This window comes from Heteronotia binoei, chromosome 1 (genome assembly GCF_032191835.1).
Source record: "Heteronotia binoei isolate CCM8104 ecotype False Entrance Well chromosome 1, APGP_CSIRO_Hbin_v1, whole genome shotgun sequence".
NCBI lineage: Eukaryota > Metazoa > Chordata > Lepidosauria > Squamata > Gekkonidae > Heteronotia > Heteronotia binoei.
In genome coordinates this window covers 216,407,786-216,425,531 of record NC_083223.1, presented here as the reverse complement: position 1 = coordinate 216,425,531, position 17,746 = coordinate 216,407,786, and the positions used below count along the sequence as shown (strand labels likewise).

General features: G+C 42.0%; 1 protein-coding gene across 1 annotated transcript in view; it reads right to left on the bottom strand.

Annotated features, from left to right (window-relative positions):
• The window catches only part of SLC3A1 (solute carrier family 3 member 1), a 42,831-nt gene extending 25,904 nt beyond the window's left edge, over nucleotides 1–16,927 (bottom strand). Inside the window, exons 1-5 of the mRNA XM_060247597.1 lie at nucleotides 16,352–16,927; nucleotides 11,869–12,048; nucleotides 10,622–10,776; nucleotides 3,690–3,815; nucleotides 213–332 (exon numbers count right to left, since the gene is read on the bottom strand). Coding sequence (XP_060103580.1) covers nucleotides 213–332; nucleotides 3,690–3,815; nucleotides 10,622–10,776; nucleotides 11,869–12,048; nucleotides 16,352–16,778 — 1,008 coding nt within the window. The 5' untranslated portion in view covers nucleotides 16,779–16,927. The remainder of the gene's footprint in view (nucleotides 1–212; nucleotides 333–3,689; nucleotides 3,816–10,621; nucleotides 10,777–11,868; nucleotides 12,049–16,351) is intronic.
• Nucleotides 16,928–17,746: the final 819 nt, after the last annotated feature.

Here is a 17,746-nt window from a genome sequence, read left to right as displayed (position 1 = left end):
AGATCCATCACATTATTGCTCATGGTAGAACTTTCTATCTAGCTGATATCAAACTGTACTGCAAGTTTCTACAGTACTTTCTGTAGACCTAAAAAGCTGAAACCATCAGCTAATAACACAACCAACATTGATGCAACTGACATGCAGTCAACTGTAACCTGACAGTCATTGCATCATTCCCGGGGAAGGAAAAATGCAGAAAAGCCATTTACCGGATCTTGAGATTTATTCACTTGAGGTTCATCTCGCAGGTGTGTTGCTTCCAGAAGGAATTTAACATCATTAATACTGAGTCCATCAATGCCCTTACCAAGCCAAAACTTGATCACATCCTAAGTACAAAATTGAGAACATGGATTTGCTCAACTCCCCAAACTCATGTTTTACTTAACATATTTCACAGTTATCTAGATAATACAATATGATGTTTCAGGGAAGAAAGTGGCCAGAACCATTTTTACATAATATAGTCTTAATTTGAAATGGCAAATCCTCTTATATACCATAGAACAGCTGTCATGATCAACAAGATACCCATGGGCACAGTGGTACTCATTCATATACAGTATATCTTTGTGCTTAGTTATTTCTTCCCCAAGGTATATCTCCTCCCCACCTCTGCCCAAAAAGAACTTGTCCTGAATTTCTTGCATCTCATTGAAGAAGGAAAAACCTCAGAATAACCAAGGAATATCACCTTAGTGCTAGCTCTCATTCGGGAACGAGCTGCCTCCTTCATAAGAAGGTAATTTGCTCCGAACCTCCTAATACTTTGCAGTTGACAAAACACTCCATAACAGTCATGTTATGATGGGTCCCCCTCTCTACATAGCAGTCATTTGGTAGTGGCACCCACTACCTGCTCTAAAAATTTTTTTAAAAAAATGCAGGTTCAACAAAGTTGGGAACCCTGGTCATGGAGTCTGCACCTCACTCAAGTTTTCACTGTCAGCAATCGATAGCAAACCGCACCCCCCCCCCCTTCAGGGTCTTCTCCAAATTCTGAAACTTCCTTCCAGGTTATATGCTCCAGGTTATATACCATGGGTAGATTTTATGAAACTATCAGCAAAATAATATGATATATCTTTCCATGGATAGTACTGTTTCAGGTTGCAAGAGGCAAGTGTCATGCCTGAATGCTCCACCAAATGAGTGTGCTACCTTCATATAGAAACCTAGCATGTTGGTAAGAAAGCTGAAGCCTTCAATAGGAAGGTTTTTCCTGCCATGACTAAGTCTTCAGGCATGCAATACCACCCCATCTGCAGCCTGAAGAGGTACATTCCTATCCAATTTCACTATGCATTATTCACTATTTGACCTACTGCTCCAACTCTATCTTGACTGTTTAATATACATTAGGGTTGTGCAAAAAAAAAATCTGATAAAATCGAGATTCAGGGTTATTCGGGGGCAAGATAATTGGGAGGACTAAATATTTCTGAATACTAGATTCAGCTATGCCTGACTATACAAGAGATATTCATTATATGGGAGATATTAGGCTGTTCTGGAATATGCGGCCCCATTATACCCTATGGGCCATTGAAGTCAATGACGAAATATGGTATAATGAATTGTGCCTGGGGGGAGGTGGTTTGAGGAAGAGGCTCCAAATCGTCAGGGTAGCTGCAGGAGGCTCTTCCCAACTGAACCCCCATGTTTCAAAAAAAAAAAATTGGACCAGGGTGCCCCTATCCCACCGTTATTTCCTATGGGCCATTGAAGTCAATGGCAAAATAAGGTACAATGAATGGCAGCGGGGGGGCAGTGGGTTTGAGAGAGAAGCTCCAAATTTGTAGGACAGCTGCAGGAGCCTCATTCCCACAGAAACCCCAAGCTTCAAAAAGATTGGACCAAGGGGCCCAATTCTAGGGGCACCAAAACTGGCCCTTTTCCCCTATGGTGGGATAAAAGCAATCAGCCATAAGAACATAAGAGAAGCCATGTTGGATCAGGCCAAGGCCCATCCAGTCCAACACTCTGTGTCACACAGTGGCGAAAAAAACCAAGTGCCATCAATAGGTCCATCAGTGGAGCTAGAACCCCTCCACTGTTCCTTCCCACCCCAGCACCAAGAATACAGAGCATCACTGCCCCAGACAGAGAGTTCCAACAATAAGCTGTGGCTAATAGTCACTTCTGCTCCATATGCTTATCCATTCCCCTCTTGAAGCTGCCTATGCTTGTAGCCGCCACCACCTCCTGTGGCAGTGAATTCCACATGTTAATCACCCTTTGGGTGAAGAAGTACTTCCTTTTATCTGTTCTAACCCGACTGATCAGCAATTTCATTAAATGCCCATGGGTTCTTGTATTGTGAGAAAGGGAGAAAAGTACTTCTTTCTCTACCTTCTCTATCCCATGCATAATCATGTAAACCTCTGTCATGTCACACCACAGTCAACGTTTCTCCAAGCTAAAGAGCCCCAAGCGTTTTAACCTTTTTTCATAGGGAAAGTGTTCCAACCCTTTAATCATTCTAGTTGCCTTTTTCTGCACTTTTTCCAATACTATAATATCATTTTTGAGGTGAAGTGACCAGAATTGTACAAAGTACTCCAAATGGGGAGGCACCATCGATTTATACAGAAGCATTATGATACTGGCTGATTTGTTTTCAGTTCCCTTCCTAATAATTCCCAGTGGGAAATGTGACTTTGAGGGGCAGGGGGTTTGAGGGAGAGGCACCAAATTTACAGGGCTGTTTCTGGTGCCTTTCCCCACCAGAACCTCCATGTTTGGATTAGGGGTTCCTATTTTAGGGGCATCTAAAAAGGGTTATTGTTCCCTATGGTTGAAAAAACTACCCCAGTCAGCAGTTAGATTCTCCAAGAGAATCTCTGCAGTGGAAAGTCAACTGTGATGAGGGTGCTTGTTTGCAAGGAGCATAACAGTGCTATGTGCCCAGCTGTAACTTCAGTGGGAAAAGTGACTAATTGCTTTTTTTCCTACCATATGAGAAAAGGGCCAATTTTGGATGCCCCTAGAATTGACCCCCCTGGTCCAATATTTCTGAAATTTGGAGGTTCTGTTGGGAAGAGGCTCCTGCACCTACCCTGTAAATTTGGAGCCTCTACCTCAAACCTCCTTCCCCTCAGGCACAATTCATTATACCCTATTTTGCCATTGACCTCAATGGCCCATAGGGTATAATGGGGCTGAATACAGCCGAATCAGCTATTATTCAGGGTTTTATTTGGTTTGGCTGAACTGAATGCACACTCATAATACACATTGTACTTCTGGGAGCTATAACCTAACAGGGAAGTCAAGAGTCAGGGTCAAATTGTATTACATACAAATGTATGCATTAATGAGTTGTAAGTCATAAAAAAATGCCCAGGAGTGGAATTCTAGCAGGAGCTCCTTTGCATATTAGGCCACACACCTCTGATGTGGCCAATCCTCCTAGAGCTTACAAGGCTCTTTTTTGTAAGCTCTTGGAGGATTGGCTACATCAGGATTGTGTGGCCTAATATGCAAAGGAGCTCCTGCTAGAATTTCACCCCTGAGAATGCCTATGAGTTTTTTAAAAGTAAATAATCAAAATAGGTTACTGATTGTTTGCATTTTACTCATTATTCTGCACCAAATTCCAAGTTAGTATAAAACAAGGCTCAATTAATCATATTCCTGAGGACTATCCAAATTTCTTAATAATATGGTTACTAATTGATACTCACATGAATTTCTTCTTGAACATCTGGGTTCCGAAAATTCAGATCAGGCTGCTCTTTTCCAAACTGATGAAAATAACATTGGTTTCGTACATTGTCATACTGCCAGCTGGAATTCCCAAATACACTCACCTGAATGCATAAAGAATACTCCTTTAAAATCAGATTTCTGAGATTCATCATCATTAGAATGCTGAACATGAACAAATGATTTCATAACTTTCATATTTTTCTAATATATTGTATTAGTTGTCACCTTGTCTTTTAGGGAAAGGGCCAAGGTTGGTTTCTGTTTATTTTACACTGCAAGAGAGCATCTTCTCTTAAAGAAAATCCCCCCTTACATAAACTTCAGTCCTGCCCCCTCAGCCCAAAGGTAGAGGACCAAATGATACAGTGTCTGATTAGGATCTGGGAAACCCAGGCTTGAATCCCTGCTCTGCCATGGAAGCTCACTGGGTAATCTTGGCCTGTTACACATTCTCAGCCTAACCTACTTCACAATGTTCTAGGCTTGCCAATCCCCAGGTCCCAGTGGGGGTTCTTCTGCTTTCCCAGACTCCTTCCCACCCCCAGTCAGCTGGCTGGTGGGGGGGAAGCCCCGCCCCCAGAGGACCATATGCCTTTGCACCTCCGGAGGCTTCAGTCTCCGATTGAAAGGCTTCCTCTTGGGATGGTGTGTCTGTGTTGCTGTGAAGAAGTTGGCAGCAACTCATGAGTAGAGAGGCCAATCCCCCTTCAGAGTCACCAGAAATGGGGCAGAGGGGGGAGGGAAAGGGGAGGGAAACGTCTGCTGAGCACTTCATTATTCCCTATGTGGAGATTGATTCTCATAGGGTATAATGGGGAATTGATCTGGAGGTTTCGAGGGCTCTGGGGGAGCTGTTTTTTGTGGTAGAGGCACCAAATTTTCAGTATAGTATCTAGTGCCTCTCCCCAAAGTACTCCCCAAGTTTCAGAACAGGGGGTCCAATTCTATGAGCCCCAAAAGAAGGTGCCCCTATCCTTCATTATTTCCTATGGAAGGAAGACATTTAAAAAGGTGTACTGTCTCTTTAAATGTGATGGCCAGAACTCTCTTGGAGTTCAATTATGCTTGTCACGCTCTTGTTCCTGGCTCCGCCCCCAATGTCTCCTGGCTCCACCCCCAAAGTCACCAGATATTTCTTGAATTGGACTTGGCAACCCTACAGGGTTCTAGTGAGGAAAACATGAGGGAGACAAGAAGGATATAGGCTGTTTGGGTCCCCCATTGAATAGACAGGTGGGGTATTAATGCATTAAATAAATACATAAATAGTTTATAATAAATGTTAACATACAACGAATGTCAATGAATGCACTACCTAAACCACAGCAAAACAACCCAAAAGAAGAATAAGCAAAGTTCCTTAAATCATTTAAAACAGCACACAATAACATTAAAACAAAATAGGTAAACTAATAAAAGCTAAAACAACAAAATTAAAACAAAACAGGTAAACTAATAAAAGCTAAAATATAAATTAATCAACAAAATAAAATCCAGTAAAACAGCAACAAACTACCGTAACAATAAACAATCTTGATTAACAAAAAGTCTGTGAACAAGTACATCTTCACCTGACAGCAAAAGTCATATCTAGCACCAGCAGATTGGGAGGGAGGAGTTCCACAACTGAGGTGCCATAAAGGAAAAAAGTCTCTCTTCCTTCCACTATAGAAACTGAAGCATTGCATAGCGGTTAAAGTGCTGGGTAAGAATTTGCTAGAGCCAGGTATGAATTGCCATTTGGCTATGGGGAACTGCTGGTTGACCTTGGGCCAGTCCCCTATTCTCAACTTACCTCATAGGGTTGCTGTAAAGATCAAGATGAAGAGGGGGAACCAATGTAGGCCATTTTTGAATCCCAATGGAAAGAAAGGTAGGTATTAGTAATGGATATAAATGAATGAATGCTTAACTGATAGGCAAAGATATATGGAATCAGTGGAAGTCCTTCTTAAGGTTCCAGGTCAGTGAGAGGGCAGGGTGGCCTTCATGCCCATCAGGGCCTTCTCTGTAGTTGCCTTAGAACTCCGGAATACCTTAATTGGCCTTGCTTCGCAAATATGCCACTGAAGGGTGAGGACTTTTTAAGTCTGCTCACATCTATCCATTTTTATGCCATAATTATTTGACAGTAACTAATGTAGACGTTTCACAGTGTTCACAGAACTTTATTAGATAAAGTTGGGATTATATGGATGTTTTAATTATGCTGTTTAAGCAAGGACCCATGATACTCATGGGGAGAATCCTATTCTCTCTTCTCTGTGTCAGCTTCCTTTCCAACATCCTTTCACCTGCCTGCAGCAGCAGCACCTCTGCCAACTGGCTCACAGTGGCAGGACTGAGCAGTGGCAGTTACCATCCACCTACATTAATGCTGCCGTCACCTGCTTGGAGTGCTGCAACCTCGTTCTGCCTTGTCCTTTGCACATGGCAAGCAGGCAGTGTCATCTCCTACTTCCCCTCCATCTCCCACCCACCTGCAACATTGCTGCTGCCTCTTCCCCCTACCTGGCTCATGTAGTGGTGGTGGGGCAGCAAGGGCTATCACTTGCCTACCTGCTTACACTGCCACCGCCTACCTGGCTCATGTGGCAGAAGTAGGGTTGCCAAGTCCAATTCAAGCAATATCTGGGGACTTTGGGGGTGGAGCCAGGAGACTTTGGGGGTGGGGCCAGGAGACATTAGGGGTGGAGCCAAGATCAAGGCTGTGACAAGCACAATTGAACTCCAAAGGAGTTCTGGCCATCACATTTAAAGGGACGGCACACCTTTTCAATGCCTTCCTTCCATAGGAAATAATGAAGGATAGGGGCACCTCCTTTTGGGGCTCATTGAATTCGACACCCTGGTCCAATCTTTTTGAAACTTGAGGGGTATTTTGGGGAAAGGCACTAGATGCTATTCTGAAACTTTGGCGCCTCTACCTCAAAAAACAGCCCCCCCCCAGAGCCCCAGATACCTGCAGATCAATTCTCCATGATTTTCGAAGGGAATAAATCTCCATAGGGAATAACAGAGTTCCCAGCAGACATTTCCCTCCCCTACCCCCGCTTTCTGACGACCCTGAAGCGGGGGGAGGGCCTCCAAACCGGGGGATCCCCTGCCCCCACCTGGGGATTGGCAACCCTAGGCAGAAGGTCCACTTTTCATCTCCAGCCTGCTTCTGCCTCAAAATGGTGGCTGAGATCTTGTGACACAGCACTGAGAGAGCTCAATATTTTCACAAAAAGTTGTGGGTTTTTTCTTTCTTTTTGGTATTTTTCTGCTACCCTATGGGATGTTCTATGTCAGTAGAGAAATACCTTCCTGTCTGTAGATGGGCCCATTCTCTGCATAGGGGGCAGGTTCATAATTAGATACATGATACCACTTTGAAATCCTTGGATAGCATGAGGAGAGAAAGAGGCATATGTTGGTCTGAAACTGGGAGTCTCTCTCTTCCTATAATTGCTAAGTACACTCACCTTTGTGCTAGCAGTGCATTGCATAATTCCCCATTTCCTCTTTAAAATATTGGCTGCCATTGGCAAGGGCTAGAAAATATAGATAAATTACGTATCTTAATGCTATTGCAAGAGACCTCACCATGGGGTTGCTGCTTTCAGTGGAAGCTCCAGACAGCAGACAAGGTTTATTTCATTTCATTTATTTATTTTAAACATTTTCATCCCACCTTTATTGCCAGATACATGTTTTAGTTGGGATTTCAGCAAAACCTTCTCTGACTCAAGGCTGGTAACTGCTATTAACAATTAAAACAAAGAATGGTCCAGAAGGAAACACATCTGAAGCAGGCTACTGTAATCTAATTTTAGAAGAAGAGATTGGATTTATACCCTGCCCTTCATTTGGAGTCTCAGAGTGGCTTACTATCTCCTTTTCCTTCCCCTCCCCACAACAGACACTCTGGGCGTTTTCGCACTCACCTTCAGCCGGCGCGACCCCCCTCTTCACCGCGCAGGATCTGCGCGGATTTCGCACTAAATGCCGCGGAGCAGCCAGAAGAGCCGGAAACTCCCGTCGCAAAAGCTGCGCAAACGGAAACTGCTTTTTGGCGGTTTACGTTTGAGCGGCTTTTGTGCCGGGAGCTTCCAGCTCTTCCGGCTGCTCCGCGGCATTTAGTGCGAAATCCGCGCAGATCCTGCGCGGTGAAGAGGGGGGTCGCGCCGGCTGAAGGTGAGTGCGAAAACGCCCTCTGTGAGATAGGGAGGCTGAGAGAGCTCTTTCGAGAACTGCTCTTGAGAAAGCAGCTCTTTCAAGAACTGTGACTGAAACCAAGATCACTCAGCAGGCGCATATGAAGGAGTGGGGAATCAAACCTGGTTCTCCCGGATTAGAATTCATCTCTCTTCCAAACTGGCTACACCAAACTGTTTGATTTTATAGGCTCAAACAGATTAATTGCTGACCAGACAAAATAAGATATTAAAGTCCGTTTTACAAAATACAGGTATGCTACAGGATGGAACATTTTTTAAAAAGTAACTTCTGGATGCAGAAAAGCTGTTAAAGTTATTTATTTGCTGAAACTAGTGTTTGTGCTCGGATATTAAATAGATGAAAAGCAAATGGCAAGGACTGTCAATCCTTCCCCAACCCATAATCTTTCCTTTCAAGGAAATTCTTGTATTCTGAACTGAGCTGATCTCAAACTGAAGTATGGAAAGTGAGAGTGGAGCCTGTTCCCAATGTCTTTTCCGTCTCAAACACTGCCCACCCCCCACCCCCCGCCCTCAAAGGAATGATCTAACAATTAGTTGGTTTGTTTGATTCTGATGTCATGGTTGGCATGGACAAGAGACAGCTGTGAGGAAGCTCCTTGCCTGGGATGTCCAATGAACAAGGAATATCTGACAATGAACTAGTCATGTATAATGCATCTTCTTCCCCACAACCTCTTTGTAAAAAGATGGAAAAAAATCAGCAAAAGAAGCAAAATCATGAATAAAGATAAAACAAAGCTGAAAAATGCAACACCATCTAATTCTGTAATGGACTGAACCTCTTGCTGAATCCATACATATAGTTTATCTGCCAGTGTTATCAACAATCACCAAATTTAAACATTTTCAGATGAACTGTGAGCTCATCTGCAAATACGTGTGTGTGTGTTTATATAATTATACATATTGAATAGCTAGATGGATATTATTGAACAACACCAATCTGTCAAATCCAAAATAATTCCCTTCAATCTCACAGTACTGACCCTGAAGTAAATGTGCATGGAATCCTATTCAGTGTTCCTTCTAAGCTGAGTGAATGTGAGCTAGCTCACAGATTTTTAGCTTCCAGCTCACACATTTTTGTCTTTGCCCAGGAAAAACGGCCCCAGAGCAAACTAACTTCTGCAGTAGCTCACAGCTTTAATGCCAGTAGTTCACAAAGCAGAATTTTTTGCTCACAAGACTCTACAGCAGGGCTGTCAAACTCATTTGTTAGGACAGCAGGATCTGACATAAATGGGACTTTGTGGGGCTGAGCCATGCATGTCCTAGAATGTAATGCCAGATAGCAGAGATATAGACTTTATAGAGGACATAGGCCAACACAATTAAATATACCATTTTTAAACTTAAAATACAAACATGCTTAAAACTCCTTAAGTATTTTGTTTAAAACAGAAAGGTGAGGGAATACTGGGATTTTGCAATGCAATTTTAAAAATAAAACATCTAGAAAAAGCACAAGGATCACAGCAGAAAATTGAAAAAATGCTTTCAGCCTGGGAAAACATGACATGGCAATCCTTCTTTCCCCTGCGCACTCCCCTCGGGTCTACTCAGATTAGCAATGGCTCTCCAGTATAATAGTGGGAGATCTCCAAGCCCCACCTAGAAGTCAGCAACCCTATGCAATTGTCCCTGACTGTATTGGATTAGGATTTGATTTCAGATCCTCACTTTAGTGACTGTAGGATAATCACTTTCTTTCACCTAACCTACCTCACAGGGTCGCTGTGAAGACCAAGTGAGAGGGGGTAGACAGTCTGATCTCCTTGGAGAAAGAGCTGAATAAAATGATATAAAGCTTTCTCCTTGAAGGTGAAATTTTTACAAGTCAATATACTGAGCAGCAGGTTCTTTCTTAAGGATATATTTGTAAACAGTGCTGCTGTTTTTGCAATTAATAGGTTTTGTACTGTAGCAAAACTACACATTTTTAACAAAAATGCTAATTACACAAATATTTACATTCTAAAGCATTCCAATTAAATATTTGGAATGTGTGTTCTTTTGCTAAACAGTTACATGCCTAACAAAGTGTGATTGGCATTAGACTGAAACTTAACTAAACTAAACTGCTCGACCAAGGCAGTGCTCTTTTGCAAGACCTTAGCTGGTATGCAGGTTAGTAGCTATTAACAGACTTTGGCGTTTTATTTCATTGTGTAAACTATTACAGCAGCATAGAATTGGTGTAGCAACAAAAAGTGCTTTTTTTCAGGAAAAGAAAAAAAATGAGCATCCAGACCAGTTAGTAATTTTCCATCCTGTGTAACTTTCCATCTGTGAATATCTCAGATCCCTTTTTACACTTTCCTGCAGCCCTCACCAAATCCTTTGATCAACAACTTAAGCAGAGTTACGTTCTTCTAACTCCATTGACTCCAATAGATCCTAGTTAGGATCCCATTGTTAGCTGTGTTTATGTCTTTAACCTGACATTTTAGATTCTACTTTTCCTCCAAAACAGGGACTCAAACAGAACTACAATAATACAAATATAAAAAAGAATAAACCAGGGGGACAAAATCCTGAATTTCCAGCAACACACATCACACCAAAAAGGCATGCCCTTGAAGCAAATGGTATGATTGTATCCTCAGTGCTTGATTTTTTTTATAGCATAGTAAGGTATTCTTCAGCTGATGAATTCTTTATTGTCAGAGTGGTGTACTCACCCAGTTATTAGGTGGTGTGGTTCTCCCATTGATGTGTTCACAGTCATGCCAAATGTAATAATCTGTGTACTTTCCAGTCCGATTGCGGCTAAGCTGAAACCACTTATGCTTGTCGCCGGTATGGTTGGGTATTAGATCCATTATCACTTTTAAACCTTACAAATCAAGATGTGCGTAACAGCATGTCAAACACGACACAAAGTATTTCCATTATGATTACAATACTGGTCTATCTTAGAAGTTTCCCGAGTAAATCTTAAGTGAAACGCATTGAGCACTTAGGAAAAATGCTATAAACATGATTACCTGGATAGCCCAGACTACCCTTATCTCTTCAGATCTCAGCCCTGGTTACTACTTAGATGGAGAGTTTAAGGTAGCTACAAGGAGCCAAGCAATGGCAAACTACCTCTGAGCATCTTTTGCCATAAATTCTCTGCCACTTGAAAGCAATAGATAAATAAATAAATTCCATTGCATTCCTAAGCAGAGTTACACCAACTAAGACCACTGACTTTAATGGACTTAGAAGGGCATAACTCAGCTCAGGACCGTCCAATTTAAAAGGCCATGTAGATCAACAGTTCCAGTCCTTCATACAAACGCCGTGAACTTAGACTTGCCACCTAGTCAAATCTCTATTTGTTGGCAATAAAACATTTTGGGTCAGATCAAAGGTTCTTCTGTCCATGCAAATATGGGCCTTTAAAGGTTGTGAACTGATGAGTGCCCTCAAGTGGCAAAATGTATTGAGCTGAAAGTGAATACTGAAGCTGGCCATCCCTATGTTCAGGGGTACAGCAGAGACCACCAAGCACACAACCCTGATTGCAGGATGTTGGAGGCCTTACCTGCACAACCACCACAATCCATGTACAGACATCAGCTTCCACATTTATTAGCAAATATGGTCCTATGTAAAACTGGTTTTGGACACCAATTATCAGTATGTTTAGTCATGGAGATCTTCAGGCAGAATGGTCTCGGTCTTTAAGGTACTACTGGACTTGAATCTTGCTCTTCTACCGCAAACCAACATGGCTACCCACCTAAAAGGCTGCTGGGACTCCCCCAGGGTAGAAACCATATTTTGTTACTGTTGCACCTCCTGACATTCATGGGCTTTCCATCTGTCTGTCATACTGATGGGCATTAAGCTAGTTTAAGAATTTTTTTTTAAATACCACACAGTATTTTTTTTATTTTTTTCTGAATATATATAAGAAAAAAGAAAAATCAAAGCTAACCTTTATCATGGATTGCTGCAACCAAGTTTTCAAAATCCTTCATTGTTCCAAACATAGGATCCACATCTTGAAAATCTTCTATTCCATAACCAACGTCTTTTAAAGCAGATTTGTAAAAAGATGTGATCCAAATGGTTTTGATATTTAGATATTGGAGATAATCCAGCTTTTCTTGAATACCTGATCAGGGAAATAATTAGAATAGCAGCCTCCATCTATCATTTTAATATCGCACTCCCACCATAGAGGTAAGAATTGTGCCAAAAAGCTTGGGGGGAAATCTCCAGGTATGGGCCAGGAGGTAGATAGGTAGTCAGAGAGACAGACAGACAGGGGGGCTTAATGGGATGTTATTCACCAAGTATTGTTATATACATCCATGCCATGCAAAGCTTCAGCTGCCCATTTCCATATATTCATCCTTCTCTAATGAAGGAACATTACATTTTTCTCCTGTTGACAACACCATATAAAAGTCAAGGTACATATATGATTTCTGTTCCTCCATTTTACCCACACAACAACCCAGTGAGGTAGGTTAGGTTGTCAAAGATTAACTGGCCAGAGATTAACTTCATTACTGAGTGGGTCTTCAAATCCAGGTCTCCCCAGCACCAGTTTAAAATTCTAAACATTACACCACACAGGCACTCTTAACTTCTCATTTAATAGAGAAATAAAAGGTTATTGTAGCACCGACTCAAAATAAAAAAGTTATTGTGCCAATGGCTCACTCGGGTATTAACAGGTCACAAGGATATTTACAGGTAGTCTCCATATTTTTATTTTATGTTATTTGTTTACTGATGAGGCTCAAGATGGATTACAGGACATAGAACAGTGCAAGCAGCGCCAGCAATCAATGAACAGAGCAATAGGATAAGAATGACAGAATTACATAACACTGCAACGTATCTAAGCAAGGTATACTATAAACAATACAGAGAGTGGATTGCAAGGTATAAGCCAATGCAATAGAAACAGGTGATGTTTACAATAACCATCACAGTGGACTGTAATCCTGTTCCATTATAAAAGTGCCCTCCTGGATTGTTCCATTCTACTACAGTTCTAAAATACTTAATAAAATGCCCTCTTGAACTATTTTGTACATTTTGGAGAATGATAGAAGTGTGGGAGCCTTCCTGACCTTCTCAGGCAGGCCATTCCGCAAGGTGGGAGCCACCACTAAGAGTATGCATAAACTGCCAGTCTTACCCATTGGGGAGGTGCCACCTTTAGAAGGCTTTGTTTGGACAAGTGAAGTTGTCACAATGGAACATAGAGGCACAGTAGGAGAAGTGGTCCTACAGCCACAACTAGGGGCTTTGTAGGTGATAATAAGGGCCTGAAACTGAACTCAGTAACTGATTGGTAACCCATGGAGTATCTGCAGAGTGGCTAGATCCAGGTGGGCAGCCGTGTTGGTCTGAAGCAGTAGAACAAAGCAGAATCAAGTAGCACCTTTAAGATCAACAAACTTTTATTCAGAATGTAAGTTTTCGTGTGCATGCACACTTCTTCAGATGAGGCTGTGATGTTCATGTCTTGCCTGGTGCTCTATAGTAACTGGACTGCAGAGTTCTGCACCAACTGGAGTTTCCAAGTTGTCTTTAAGGGCAGAACATCATATAGAGTGCATTACAATAGACTAGCCCTTGAGCTAACCATAGAATGGATCCATGTGACCAGATCAGCTGAGGCCAGGTAAGGAGCCATCTTATATGCTAGATAAAGCTGGTAAGATGCCTTTTCTCCAGCTGCATTAACTTTTTGTTCCAGAAATAGTGCTGGATGCAGTATAACACCTAGGCTCTTTAAAAAGTTGGCAAGCATTAGCTGGGTCACATCAAAGATGGGGAGCACAATATCCCTCAAGACCTCAGCCCTCCCAGTCAGCCTGACCTCCCCCTTGTTCAGATTCAGATTCAGCTAGTTCACCCTTAACCATTTAACCACAGTAGTTAGGCACAAGTTCAGGAGCTCTACAACATCATAATGGGATTTGGATATAGAAATATAGAGCTGGGTGTCATCAGCATATTGATGACAGGTTACTCTAGATCCATGAATGATTCTCCTAAGGATTGAACAGCACTGGGTTTTTACACTGAGCACTGAGGAATCCCACAAGCAATGTCCCACAGTGATGACATTTGGGCTCCAGCAGCAACCAGTCCAAGGCAGAACCCTTAATCTCTATTTCTACCTCCAAATGCCTAAAAAAAAAATGCATGTTCCACATTGTCAGATGCTGTTCATCTGTACATACACAGCAAGGGAAACAGAGAGGAACAGCCCTTGTTCACATTCCAACAGGGATAATATAAAGCAGAGGTGGCCAGATTTGCTTAATGTAGGAACCACATAGAATAAACGTCAGGTGTTTGAGAGCCACAAGACATGAATGCCAGATGTTTGAGAGCCACAAGACAGGAGGGAGGAAGGGAAGGAAAGCAAACAGATGGGGGAGAGGAAAAGGAAACAACTTTAAATGCTCTCTCCAAGCTACCAGCTGGCTTGGTTTGGTGAAGTGATTTAAAGAGAGAAATGCCTTCTACAAGGCAGCCAAGAAGGCTGTGGGGACTTTGAGAGCCACACACTATGTGTGAAAGAGCCACATGTGGTTCCCAAGCTGCAGTTTGGCCACCCCTGATCTAAAACTACCAGCACAGTCTCCATCCCGTAGTCCAGCCTGAAGCCAGAATGGAAGCGGTCTACAGTAAATTAGTCATCCAAGAAATCTAGGAGTTGTTCTGCCATCACTATCTCTATTGTCTTGCTGAGCAAGGGCAAATTAAAAATCAGGTGATGAAGATCAGAAACTAACCTTCTTTGGGCTACGTCTGGCCCTCTGAGAAGGCACCTGAACTGCTATTCACTAAAGAAGTGTGTGGATTTATTTTTATTTGCTTAGATATTTATACTCCATTTTTCTCCCCAATGGAGACCCAAAGTGGCTGTGATTCTTTCTTCCATTTTATCCTCACAATAACCCTGTGAGGTAGACTAGGCTGAGAGTATCTGATTGGACCAAGGTTATCCAGCAAGCTTTCATGGCAGAGCAGAGATTCAAACCTGAGTCTCCAATCACCACACAGTGCTAGAGAAGCAGACTCTGTGGCAATAACATGGCAGCAGCCCAATTGAGGGAATGGGGCATGAGATTTTCGCTCTTAACCCAGGGGTGGCCAAATTGCGGCTTGGGAGCCACATGTAGTGCTTTCACACATATTGTGTGGCTCTTGAAGCCCCCACTGCCCCATTGGCCAGCTTGGAGAAGGCATATCACTTCTCCATGCCAAACCAGCCAGCAGCTTGGAGAATGCATTTAAAGTTAAAGTTGCTTTTTTCCCACTTCTCCCTCATCTATTTCCTTCCTTCCTTCCGGCTCTCAACCATCTGATGTTTACTCTGTCTGGCTCTAAGCAGGTTTGGCCACCCCTGTCTTAACCCCTCTCTCTTGCCAAAATGACCCTCCAGTAAAACAGGCTGATGACTGGAGTAGCAGGACTAAAGAGTAGATATTATCTTGAAAGAGTAGAGATGTTTTGCTTGTTCACTGAACACAACACTGTTGACTTAAAGCACTAATTTGGAGTGGTCTGCTTTGGACAAAAAGTAGAAAACCTTTCAAATACAAAAAAATTAAAGTTTTTGACATGTGAAACAATGTAACTTTCTAAGATTAATTCCAAGGAATCTTAGTTGGAAAGATTTCTAAGTGGCAAGGAGGTAAGAATAGTTTCAGGGTCAAAGTCCAACCTTCTATTTTCTGCGAGGTGAAATCTGCATTTATGATTGCTTGTTGTCTCACTGTGGCCACTTCTTCCAGTTACCAAACTGCTCTGCTTTAACCAGAACTATTTAACATTGCTCAAAAATTAACACAAGGGCAGCAGCTGCGTTAGCAACAATTCCTCTTACCTTGTAGCCTCTGGATCATATAATTTTCCAGAAAATAGAAATATTCACCTATTTCTGCAAGCCTTAAGATAAATTGTTATCTTATTTGAATAGTAGTGATACGTTATGTAGATTCAATCTGGTTGTCTTTATTCTGTTAACTAATGTTTGTTATTTTATTAGATTAGCCCTGAAAATAGTTTCACTAGCTACAAACCTCACAAATATCTTCACTAGCCACACCCATGCTCACAGATGCGACATTTGTTAGAGGCACACATATTAATCTAATTTACAGTGCTCACAAACTGGCATTTCCAAGTCTACTGTTCTCAAGGACTTCTAATTTCCTGAGAGGTTCCTTGCTCTAGAATATGACAGACAATCATTTTCACATTCTCTAGACCCAAAACTGACAGCTTGTTTTGATAACATTTTCTATCAGGCAATGCAACCCAACTAACTTTTATTCCATCTAGTTCTGTAACCTGCTTCACAGGTGAGTCCTAGGTAATTTAAATAAATATACTTAAAGCTCTCTTTGGCATGACTCTGACAGAAATTTTGATATACCCACCTTTAAGGTCTCCATTACCATCTTTGTTTGTGTCCTTATATGACCGAGGGTAGATCTGGTAAATGGGACTGGCTTGCCACCAGCCAAGGCACTTTGGGGACATGGCAATGATGGCAACTGTAGCTGCAACAAGGACCAGTGAAGATGCAATGATCAACCAAAAAAAGATCTCTCTGGTAATTCTGTAGCATGCCCGAGTTGAGAACTGAAGGAGGACCTCTTTGGGCATGCCAGCATATGGCTGCATGGATAATTCTTGCATTGCTCCTGGTTCAACGCCAAGCAGGAATGGTTTTGGCAACTTTTCTTGGCTAGCATTCTCAGCCTCCTTTTCATCTGTGTCCTCACTTTGAACAAACCCATTGTTCTCCAAGCCTTCTTTCTCCCTCATCTCAACAGAGATAGCCCTCGTTTCCTCTTCAATCATTTTGACTCAGCTCAGTCTCGTCTCTCTCAGAAGAGTCACTGCAGCTGGGAAAGGATAGCAAGAATACCTTTGAACGCAGGAAGGAGGAAGAAGCATTCTTAATGCGTGGTTTATAAATAAACCTGACCAACCAGTCCAAAGTTTGACGCAGGTTAAAAGAATGAAGTACTCCTCCGCCTTTACACAAAGGGTTATTCTTCTCAGAATGGCAAAATGTTACCCAAAAAACAAAACAAGAACAAAGATCTAGTTTTATTCCAGCTAAGATTTGGACTTGAGTAGAAAAATTATGTTTCAGGAATAGAGAATACATAAAAGATTGTGCCTTTTCTTTCTGGCAGGGCTCCTGTGCCTATTAACTGTTTATTTATTTCCTTTGTATATTAGGGTTGCCAACATTGGGGTTGAGAGTAGGGATGGACACAAACTGGTTCATGAACTAAAGTTCATCATGAATTTTGGCCAGTTAGTGGTTCATGAAATTATGTTCACAAACCGAAGAGCCTCCATGAACTTCCATGAATTTTGATGCAATTCATGAAGAGTAGAAAGCAGGGGTTTAAATAGCTCAGAGCCATTTAAACCTCTGCTTTCTGCTCTTCATGAAAAACAGCTGAGCAGTGAGGAGCTCTCTGCCACTCTGGTTTGAATGGCTCAGAGCCATTTAACCCCTTTGCTTTCTACTTGCTACTATAAACCACAGTAAACAGAAAGCAGAAAAGGAGTTATGCACATTAATTCAATAGTTTTTTTTAAGTAACACCAAAACCAGAGAGAAATCTGCTTATACACAAAGTGTGAGTGTAATATACAATAAATGTCCATATAATGCTCTGAAGTTAAATTCATAGAATCAGAGTCGGAAGGGACCTCCAGGGTCATCTAGTCCAACCCCCTGCACAATGCAGCAAACTCACAAACACCTCCCCCTAAATTCACAGGATCTTCATCACTGTCAGATGGCCATC